This window comes from Octopus sinensis, linkage group LG4 (assembly GCF_006345805.1).
Source record: "Octopus sinensis linkage group LG4, ASM634580v1, whole genome shotgun sequence".
NCBI classification, from domain to species: domain Eukaryota; kingdom Metazoa; phylum Mollusca; class Cephalopoda; order Octopoda; family Octopodidae; genus Octopus; species Octopus sinensis.
In genome coordinates, this window is record NC_043000.1 from 126,987,069 (window position 1) to 126,999,568 (window position 12,500).

General features: G+C 34.2%; 1 protein-coding gene across 9 annotated transcripts in view; it reads right to left on the reverse strand.

Moving 5' to 3' along the window:
• Positions 1-12,500, reverse strand: part of LOC115210341 (nesprin-1) — an 870,646-nt gene that overhangs the window by 208,824 nt on the left and 649,322 nt on the right. For all 9 annotated transcript variants that reach the window (XM_036502466.1, XM_036502469.1, XM_036502465.1 and 6 more), the window contains 2 exons: positions 10,050-10,224; positions 6,080-6,388 (listed from right to left, as the gene is read on the reverse strand). In XM_036502466.1, coding sequence (XP_036358359.1) covers positions 6,080-6,388; positions 10,050-10,224 — 484 coding nt within the window. The remainder of the gene's footprint in view (positions 1-6,079; positions 6,389-10,049; positions 10,225-12,500) is intronic.

The following is a 12,500-nucleotide window of genomic DNA, read 5'->3' on the forward strand; positions in this document are numbered from 1 at the left end:
AGGCAAGTGAAGTCGTTGTTGTGGCTGATGACAGTACTGCCTGATTGGTACCTGTGCTGGTGGCATGTAAAAAGCACCATCAGAGCATGGTTGATGCCAATACCACCTGACTGGTCCTTGTGCCGTTGGCATGTAAAAAGCACCCACTAAATTCTTGGAGTAGTTGGCATTAGGGAGGGCATCCAGCTGTAGAAACATTGCCAGATCAGATTGGAGCCTGGTGCAGCCTTCTGACTTGCCAGCCCTCAGTCTAACCGTCCAACCCATGCCAGCTTGGAAAATGGACATTAAACGACAACGAGGATAATGATGATGATATATATTAATGTTTGACAGTTTTACATTAAGTCAAAGGACTACTTGATACATGTGGTGGAGAACTAATTTATTATTATTTAACAAGAATAATATTGATAGTGACTTCAAAGTTTTGGTCAGCTAAGCCATCATTGGACTGTCTGATGATGGCTTGGCTGGCTGAAACTTCGAAGTCACTGAAAATACAATACAAGTATTTATATCTATATTTTACTATATTTTATATAGGTGCAGGAGTAGCTACGTGGTAAGAAGCTTGCTTCCCAACCACATGGTTCTGGGTTCAGTCCCATTGTGTGGCATCTTGGGCAAGTGTCTTCTACTATAGCCTCGGGCTGACCAAAGCCTTATCAGTGGATTTGGTAGACGGAAACTGAAAGAAGATCATTTTATATATATATATATAAAATGATCTTCTTTCATGGTTGATATGATAATAGTAAAGTTTACTTGCGTAATAATTATGGGAATATTGATAATGATAGACATAACAATGACATTGTTAAGGATAGTAAACATATGGGATGGTCAAGGCATAAGGTTTTTACTAAAAGCAATAATTTGATAGGCAACCCTAATACTGATAAGGATACACTTTGGCTTATTATCCCATATGCACTGCAGATAAAAACAGACATAGTTAGAGCTTTGCACAATATAATATTTAGGCACTTTGGTAAGGATAAGAATAAATTTAGTCATTTAATTAACAATGGTACTGTTAGAATAGGATATAGCATTACACATAATCTAGCCACCATCATCTCCTCTTTTAATAACAGGAAACTGGATTACTTCTATAAAGATAGAAAGTTGAATTTAGATAATAGGAATTTGCCTCTCTTTAATAGTAGGAACAATAAATCTTTTGGAACTAACGGGAACAACCCTCTTACAAATTATGAGGGTACCGTACCTGTAAGGAAAAATATTAATGTAATAGATGATACTACTACCACCAATACTAGTACTATTGATAGGAATATCACCAATAATGATAAATTAATTCATTCGTTGAATTTGGGTTTGGATGGTAATAATAATTGTAACACTACTAATGTGAATGGTGTTACAGGATTGGGGACCAATGTTGGATTACCCCAACCTGTTAATAACTGTAATTTCAGAAACAGAAATAAATGTGTGTTTGGTAATCAATGCCTCAGGAAGGAGGTAGTTTACCAATGCACTGTGGATGCACAATTTAGTAGTAGGGTATATATCGGAGCAACTATGAATAGCATGAAACAGAGACTTAATTATCATAGATATACTTTTAGAAATAAAAATAGGATGTACTCTACAGGGTTAAGTGCATACATTTGGGAACTCAAAAGTAAGAACTTAGATTTTAGATTAAATTGGAAAATACTAACTTCGGCACCTGTGTATAATGGAAAAAATAAAAAATGCTCTCTATGTATTAATGAAATTTTTTTCATTATCAAAGCGGGTAGGCCTATTATTAATAACATAAAAGAAAAAAATTTTTTTGCATTCACAAACTACCGTACACTTTTTCTAGATTTAAATAGAACTTAGCTTTTCTACTAGTAATATTTTAGCTCCCTTCTGTATCTAATTATACTAGTAGTCTTCTACAATTTTAAAACATGCAACTTATAAATTTATAATTTTATATAATTTTGTAGCTACACATGTATATATATGTCCAGTATTAATTGTTTTTTATATGTGTTTTTTTTTTGTCTTGTTTTATAAGGGAAATACACTACGGCAAGAAATAATATATTCATTTTGGTATTTGCTTAGTAATATGAGATTCTTGAAGTTTTCTAAAATGTGTATGAATATCATAGTTAGATACCTGGTTTTAGATACTGTAATACTATTATGTAATATATGAGAGTCTATATTGGATTTTGTTTGTTTGGGTTGAGAATAGGGGTTTTTGCAGGTTCTTATTTGGCAGGCTTATATATTGTATATTTAGTGTATCTTTGTACTCACCGAAATTTGTTTCTTATGCTATTTATTAATAAACCTATTCATTTACTCACATTTGGCTTTATATATATTAGCAGTCTTATATATTTAGTCTATATTTGTAGTTTTCTTGATTTGTACATTATGTTATTCATCTATTCATTTTTTTACTCATTATCTACAGGTATAAGTTTACATAATATTAGCCTGTATACTAAGTTTATATAAGTACTTTCTTCAATATATATCTTCACTTTATTTTATGTCATTTATTTACCTATATACTCTTTTATGCATATGTAGATATATGCATATTAGCTTTACTATATATTAGGTGTACCTATGTATTTTTCTGAATTTGTTTTCTATGGTATCTATCTATTTATTTAGTCATTTACTTATTTATTTATTTATTTATTTATTTACTTATTTAAGTGTAGATATATACATACATATCAATTATTTATTTTAATAATATATGGATACATGTATACTAGTTTGTGCTTATACTCTGTATGTGATTTTTAATTATTTCTTCTTATTTATTTTATCACATTTTAATCTTAAGTAATTACAATTTATTAACTTATAATTAATTTAATTTTTGTTATTTACTTATATACCATTGTATTGGTAAGTCCCCCACTGATACTATTTAATGTTAATTATTACATTTGATGCTTAAAAGTGTATTTATATATAAGTACTACGAATGTTTTCTTGCGAGTCACATATGAAAATAAACGGTGCGTTTGTGTATATCTGCTGCTATACATGAGTATTATTATGGGCATGTATATTTGAGTGTAATTCTATTAGTTCGTAGGTTAGGTTCTTTGATGGAAAAAATGTTTAATCTATACTTTATAACTTAGCGTACATGTGTTTATAGCAAATTACGATGAAATTAGTAAACGTTATGTTATATAATACTATGACTACAGAAAAAAACGGTGACATATGCTGTGTGTACCCTACGAAAAATGACATTCTATGTCTTGATATATAAATATATGTATCTTTATAACAAATATTTTATGGAAATATGTGAGTGGATCTTCTTAGTTAATTTAGTGGCATTGTTGTCGTTTTGAGAGGCTGGATGGCTGCATAGCTACGATTATACCTCTTTTATTATTTATTTATTTATGTGTTTGAATGTGTTTGTGGATATGTATGTGTATGAGTGTATATGTGTGTGTGTATACATATAATTATGTATGTATGTGCGATTGATCTATGGATGTGCATGTGCGTATGTGCGTTTCTTGACTAACTAACCGTAAAATTTCTTTTGTGATTCAAATTTAAAACTATAAGCCAATCGAATTAATCTAGAAAAATCAATATCAAGTGGACAGAATAATCAGACTCATAGATATGTAGATGTCCGATTGATGTACTTGGTACAGACATGGTTGTATTTATTATTATTATTATTATTATTATTATTATTATTAATATTAATAGTAATTTTTATTGACTTTTATAGGTTTATAATTTTATGAACTGAACTGTGTTTTTTTATTATTTTTTATGTATAGGTCTGATTTAAATTTAAATGTGAGTGTGCATATGTTTTCCTGTAGGTTAGTTTTTGGAACTAGTAGCCCAATATGTAGAATAACTGTGTTTGTTAATATATATTGATATATTTTGTTTTGTTTATTTTGTATTATTGTATTAATGAGTATATATATATATGTGTAGTATTATGAGTGTCTATGCACACGTTTTTATATTTTATATTTTTATATTTATATGTATTAAAAAAAATTTTTTCACACTTATAATAAATTAAATTCTCTGAAGAGTCCGTGGGGCATCCTTGTTAATGTCTCATTTATACCTGCCTTATATGGCTTATAGGTTAAATGAGGCATACTTGCCCTTACGGACGAAACAGCTGTCAGATATGATATAATTATATATTATATTTTATATTTTATATTTCTGTTTCCTTGTCTAATTATATTTACAATATATTTTGTATAATGCCTTTACTGTTATGTAATGGTGTAATAAAATATTGATTGGGTATCATCTGATGGTTGATGTTTGATTGATTTAAGTATGTTTTCTCCATTTTCTAATTTTGTAATATATATATATATATATATATATATATGTGCATATGTGTGTATTTGTGCATCTGTGTTTGTCCTACCATCGATTGACAACTGTGCGGCAATAGAGACCAATAGAATAAATATTAGGCATACAAAGAATAAGTCCTGGGTTGATTTGTTCAACTAAAGGTTGTGCTCCAGTATGGCCACAGTCAAATGACTGAAACAAGTAAAAGAATAAAAGAATACATATATATTACAGTATCTGCAATACCAGGGAAAGATGGAGCAAGACCCTGACTCTTTGCCTTGTTCTAAAAATCAGTTTAAATATCGATGGCCCCGAATAGGGATTTTATCAGATAAGAATAGATACGACACTTTGATCTTAGCTGGTGTCATGTAAAAAGTTGCTGTACCGATGTCACATAAAAAGCACTGGTGGTTGACATTAGGAAGGACATCCAGCCATGAAAATCACTGGGGCCTGGTGCAGTTCTCTGGGTTGTCAGCCCTTACCAAACCATCCAACCCATAGCAGCATGGAAAATAGATGTTAAATAATGATGATAATGATGATTACACTCTCTCTCTCTCACTCCCTCTATCTATCTACCTCTCTATTTATGTAAGTAAAGTATATTCGTTTGTGCATATACATATATAGGCACATATGTATACATATATATATATATATATATATATATATATAGCAACACATTTTCCCTATCAAATCCAGTGTTCTTGGTTAAGACAAGAGGCTAATCCCCAATTATGTGATCGGCTGTAACTTAAGCATTATTTATTGATAAGCTGGTGTAGTTCAGTTTGACAATAACTGGACAGAATCACTCATCAATTTAAATAAACACTGTTAAACTTCTGATCATTTTTCATGCAGTTACTAAATAATTGACTTTCAGTTTTAATATAATTAGCATCTCAGCACTGCAGCTTTGGCACTTGTTCTCCTGGACTTTTACCAAAGATATTAAATCTTTCATATGGGAATATATTTCTCCAGTCAAAGTGAATTTTCTGAGATATATATTATACAATCATCTGCTTTGATGCAACATAGTGGTTTCTTAGCTAGAAATAACAACCAGATCTCTCTCAATTTACACTTTACTGTCTTAAAATAAAGGACATGTTGAATAATGTAGCTTTAGACACACTATTCTGGGACACATATGGGGTTCATAACTGGAAAGGTTTTGATCACAGACTACTCAATCAGAGTTGGCCTAGAGCTTAGCAACAACAATAACAATGGATAATCTTTTAATATTTATTTGTCTCAGTCATTGGACTGTAACCATGCTGGGGTACTGCTTTGAAGGGTTTTAATTGAACAAATCAATTCCAGTACATTTTTTTTATTCTTAAGGGTTTGGTATTTATTCTATTGGTATCTTTTGCTGAACCACTAAGTCATGGGGATGTAAACAAAACAACACCAGTTGTCAAACAGTAGAAAAAGAAATCAACACACACACACGCACACAACACACACACACACACACACACACACACACAAACATGCATAATAGGCTTCCATACAGTATCTCTCTGTCAAATTCACTCACAAGGCATTGGTTGGCCTGGTGCAACAGTAGAAGACAATTGTTCAAGGTGCTGCAGTGGGACTGAACCTGAAAACATTTAGTTGCAAAGTGTAACTTCTTAACCACAGGGCCATGAGAACATTTCAAAAATTTTCTAAAACAGTTTGCTTGTCTTACCTTATGTTTAGCATTGTCTTCTTTGACATTAGAAATTTTCTCTTTGAGTTTTAATTCAGCAGATGTGAACCAGCGACAAATATCATCCACTAGGCTTCCATAGTTCTTACGCTGTGATTGCAACAGTTTCAGTTGTTCTTCTTTGCTCTTTAAACTTTCGAGCAGTTCTCGTTGTGCTGTCACTACCTGATTGACTTTCAGTTTCATTACTGTAGGCATTTCAGCACTGCAGCTTTGGTACTTGTTTTCTTGTACTTTTACCAAAGGCATAATCTCCTTCATGTGAGAATCTATCTCATGTGTCAATTCCTGAAAAGAGAATTTTTTAAATAAGAAAGATATCATCTGGGTTTCTCTTGTGGTTGCATCACGAACACAATTATGACGGTCAAACTCTCATATTCTCAATAATATCTGGACCTGAAGCATTCAACTTAATATCATACTTCAATTTATAAATTTCTTTAATAATCCTTTCTACTACTGACTGTAAAAAAACCATGCCAAAGCAGACTTCACAAGTGCTTGTGCCATGTAAAAAGCACCCTGCCCACTCTGTAAAGTGGCTGGCACTGGGAAGGGCATCCGGCAGTAACAGCCATGCCAAAATAGACGTCACTGGTGTTGGTGCCACATGAAAAGCACCAACTCCACTCTGTAGAGTAGTTGGTACTAGAGAGGGCATCCAGCAGTAAAAGCCATGCCAAAACAGACGTCGCTGGTGGTGGTGCTACATGAAAAGCACCAATACCACTCTGTAGAGTAGTTGGTGCTAGAGAGGGCATCTAGCAGTAAAAGCCATGCCAAAACAGACGTCACTGGTATTCGTGCTACATGAAAAGTGCCAACTTCACTCTGTAGAGTAGTTGGTGCTAGAGAGGGCATCCAGCAGTAAAAGCCATGCCAAAACAGGCAGTGGAGCTTGGTGCAGTCCTGTGGTTTGCCAGCTCATGTCAAACCATGCAACCCATAACAGCATGAACGATGGACATTAAATGATGATGACAACTATACACACAAAGCCTTAAATTTGGGTTAAGGGGGCAAATCGATTACATCAATCCCAGCACTTGACTGTTACTTATTTCATTAACCCCAAGATGATAAAAGGCAAAAATCAACCTTGGTGAAATTTGAACTCAGAACATAAAGACAGATGAAATATCACTAAGCTACTATCTGGTATTACTCTTTTACTTGTTTCAGTCATTTGATTGTGGCCATGCTGGAGCACCGCCTTTAGTCGAGCAAATCGACCCCAGGACTTTTCTTTGGAAGCCTAGTACTTATTCTATCAGTCTCTTTTGCCAAACCACTAAGTTATGGGGACATAAATACACCAGCACTGGTTGTCAAGCGATGTTGGGGGGACAAACACAGACACACATATATATATATATATACATATATACGACGGGCTTCTTTCAGTTTCCGTCTACCAAATCCACTCACAAGGCTTTGGTCGGCCCGAGGGTATAGTAGAAGACACTTGCCCAAGGTGCCATGCAGTGGGACTGAACCTGGAACCATGTGGTTGGTAAGCAAGCTACTTACCACACAGCCAATCCTATGCCTACACCTTGGTATGCCAACAATTCTGCCAGATCACCACTTTATATATTTCTTTAATAATATATCATAGTTACTATAACCAGAAGCCCTGCTTGTAATCAGTGATGTGCATTAACAGATCAATGATGTTCCTACTCCTCCTATGTACTGTATAGCAAACCACAGTCAAGGAAAGCCTTGAACAAATATTAAATAGCTAATTACTAATATACATGTCCTAAGTTAGAAGAAAGTATACCCAAAAATAGAGCACATACATACATACACACATATATATACACATATACCCACACATACATAAATACATACATACATACATACATACATGCATATATATATATAATATATACACATACATATACACACATACACATATATATGCATACTTAATCAAAATCGCTGACGTGGCCAATGCCTGTATCGCCTGATTGGCACTTGTGCCAGTGGAACGTTAAAAGCACATCCGAGCTTGATTGTTGCCAGAGCCACAGATTGGTTCCTGTGCTGGTGGCATGTAAAAAGTAGCATTCAAGCGTGATCGTTGCCAGCGTCGCCTTACTGGCACATGAAAAACTACATTTGAGCATGGTTGTTGCCTGTGCTGCTGGAGTGATTCCCATGCAGGTAGCATGTAAGAAACACCTTTTGAGCATGGTCTTTGCCAGAACCACCTGACTGGCCCTCATGCCAGTGGCATGAAAAAGCACCTACACACTCTCACAGTGGTTGGTGCTAGGAAGGGCATCCAGCTGTAGAAACTTTGCCAGATCAGAGTGAGCCTGGTACCACCTTCTGACTCACCAATCCTCAGTCAAACCATCCAACCATGGAAAGCAGACGTTAAACGACAACGATGATGATGATACATATGTACACACACACACACATATATATATATATATGCATACATACATGCGCATAAGTTCACACACGCACACAATAAACAGTTAACTAAGGATCAACAGGGAAAGAAGACTCTGATAAGTTTGACTCTAGTCTGGTTTTGTCAGGGCATATGGTAGGCATAGCATAGACAGTAGCATTCACATTTCTCTGTTCAACCACTGCTCTTGTGTCTGTCATCAAGAAGTGATTGTTTTAACTGCTAGGTCATTTCAGGACATATGTGTGCCTAAACTGATGAAAATCTGCTACTTCCGTGGTTTCCATATTGACTCCAGTATGGGGTCAGATTATCTATGAGCAGTAAGTGGTTCATTATCTGATTCCTTATTTTGTGCTTATGTACCAAACAGAGGAGACTGTTTGATGCTGTTTGCTAATCTGAGATAACCAGAAATGGCTGGTTAACTTTCTTGACTTCAGAGGAGATATCTTCTATAAAAAAACAAAAGTGAAAAACCTTACAGCTTTATATTTTGGCACAAAATCTGAAAGCAAGGGGCGACTCCTGTAGTAGTAGTAGTAGTAGTAGTAGTAGTAGTAGTAGTAGTAGTAGTAGTAGTGTGGTGGTGGTAGTGGTGGTGGTGGTAGTAGTAGTAACAGTAATAGTATTAGTGGTAGTTGTAGCAGTAGTAGTAGTAGTATGAAGGCATATGATGTAACAGTGCATTGCTGCTCTACCACGTGTTGGTGATTACCTACGCCTCGTGAATGACACCTTTGCAGCACTCAGGTGACAACCCTCCAACCCATGGGTCCGTTTGGGTAGTCATTGCTGGTGAGTGTTTTATGAGATTGTGGTGTGAATCATATCTCAACTCTTTTAGTTGCCTTTTATGACATGCAGACGAAATATTAGGTCAATTCTTTGACATGTCAGTCCCCCACATAGCACAACTCAGTGCTGTGTGGGGGCCAATACCTGAGTGATACTTTATTTTATCAACCTTGAAAGGATGAAAGGCAAAGATGACCTCAGGATTCGAACATAAGATATAAACAAATACCAAAAACCATATATATATATATATATATATATATATAAAATAATCATCAGCTGAAATTTATAGAAATATATGTTGATATGTGCATAAATGTAAGTAAATACAAACAAATATTTATATAAGCAAATTACCGTGATCACCATGACTGAACAGCTATCAGATGTTGCTACACATCGCTGGTTACAATGCGCCTCACATTGTTTTAGCTTTCAAATGACGCCACCCCGCTGGCTAAGCAAGCAGGCCAACAGAAGAAAGAAAGAAAGTTGTGGTAAAAGAGTACAGCAGAGATTGCCACCACCCCCTGCCAGAACCTTGTGGAGCTTTAAGTGTTTTCGCTCAATAAACACTCACAATGCCTGGTCTGGGAATCGAAACCACGATCCTACGACCACGAGTCTGCTGCCCTAACCACTGGGCCATTGCGCCTCAACATATAAGAAAATACTGGGTAAAAAAGAAAGAGTTTAATTAACAGGATTACTAATTACCTTTGTTTTCTCACCAGGAGAAGTAGAACCATCAGTAACATTGCCAAGTCTTTGGACTGTAATATGGCAATCTTGAAGCCATTCAACTGTTTTATCAAGTTCTTTATTTAAGTTCTTCCGGTCATTAATCTCATCGCATATCTGGGTGGAATATTCTTGGCATTGATAAGATATCCTATTAAATGATTATAATAATAAAATGATAATTAATGTTATTGTAACAATAATAAATAATAATGATGATTATGATGATAAGAATTTCAAATTTTGGCATATGGCCAAGAACTTTTTAGTGTGATGGGGTTAGTTAATTACAACAACCCTAGTATTCAACTGGAATTCATTCTACCAACTCCGAAAGGATGAAAGGCAAACTTCATCTTTGCAGAATTTGAACTCAGAATGTAATAAATTGAAAGAAATGATACTAAGTATTTTGTCTGATGAGCTTACCATTCTGCCAGCATGCCACCTTAATAATAATAACAATGACCCTTTCTACTGGAAGTACAAGGCTCAAATTTGAGAGAATAACACCGATTCCAGTGCATAACTGGTACTTATTCAATCGACTCTGAAAGGATGAAAGGCAAAGTCTACCTCGGCAGAATCTTAATAATAATAGTAATAATATATATATATATATATATATATATATATATACCCAGGCTTATTCCCCATTTTTAGGAGGGGGTAGCCACAAGACCCACACCAGGCATTCCATTCATTTACCAGCTCAATGTCAATAATAATAACAATGGAGTAGACTGGAGCAATGCGAAATAAAGTGTCTTGCTCAAGGACAGAATGTGTCGCCGGGTGTTGAGCTCAAGACCTTACGACTGTGAGCCAAATACCCTAACTATTAAACCACGTGCCTTCCTCAATAATACCATGGCAGAATTTGAACTCAGAATGTAGCAGAAGACGAAATACTGCTAAGCATTTTGCCTGGCGTGCTAATGATTCAGTCAGCTCGCCGCCGTCATGATAATAATAATAATGATAATAACTCACATTACACATACTCTACAAAACAGATGGAACATTAAAATAACACCAGGAATAGCAATGAAATCCCACAAGAATGCCAAACTGAAATGGCATACAAGCATTCTACATTCCCAAAAGACAATACTGCATATAGCTCAAGAGCACAGAGGTGCACCTGCTGCTACAGTAAAAACTCACATAATGTTATTGAAAATATGATAACTGATAATACAAGAGAAAATACAAAACCATAACAAAATACTGCATGTATTCACAGATCTGTGCTTCTAACTGCAGTGAAAGCATGCAATATAAATAAGACTACTAAATAATCATGATAATTTCTAATAATAAATATGGCTTTGTTGTATTTTGGGAGGGTGTTTATGTGAATAAGAAGCACATGTGTTTCTTATTTCATTTGTCAATTGCTTATTTATTTAACCAATTGATTGACTGAATGATTAATCAAACAGATGATTAATTAATTAGTTAAAAGTTTAAACCAGTTGACAAATAAAATTAGAACCAGGGCATGTACTTATGTATTACAGGCATAATGATCTTCCCAAGATATGTTTCAACACACAAGTTCAAATCAAGAATCTTGCAAACCAAATGCAAAAACTAAATATGACTTTATTCTTGGGCAAACTTGTCTATGGTATTTTATAAATTATCTAAAAAAAAAATACCCAAATACAGAAATAATATGAAGAAATATGAAAAGAATTATGAAATAATAAAAAAGTAAAATCAATATAAAAAATAATACCAACTAATATGGTGAAAATTTATCTTGCTGCCCCAAATGAATGGGATGCAAAAGACTATCATTGTTAGCAATATCCATGTCTTTTGTAGAACATTATCGTTATGGAAGCTAGGTCCAAGACTTTGTTATAGCATGTACCTTGTTAAATATCATATTTTAATATATTTGGTTTTCTAGTTGTCTCCTAATCTGCAAACATTCTCTAGTTGTTTTATTTGCCCTGTATGTCACTGGTGAAAAGCTATGTGATGTGATGAATACAAACAATCGACTAAGGTGAATAAAATAGTAATAATAATGATTAGAACACAGTCCTATATTTACAAGGGTGGAAAGTTAATTAGATCAACATCCCCAGCATTTAACTTCTAATTATATCATCCCAGGAAGAGTAAAAGACTTCATAAGTCTTCAGTGATTACTCCATCTATTTTCTTTCTCTTTATGGAATGTTGCTCTGTATATCTTTCTGATCATGTTCGGTAGTTGATAAAGTCATTATTGGTTCCTTGTAACATTCAATAACAAGAACATTAGATAAGAAGTTTACAGTACATTAATATTATTTACTATTCACAATGTTCTTTTGGTGAAGAAGGTAGGATTATGCCCACTGCCTTAGTAATTAAGATGTTATAATTCTTCATGTTATAATTCTTCACAAAGCAGCTGTGAGAAGACCA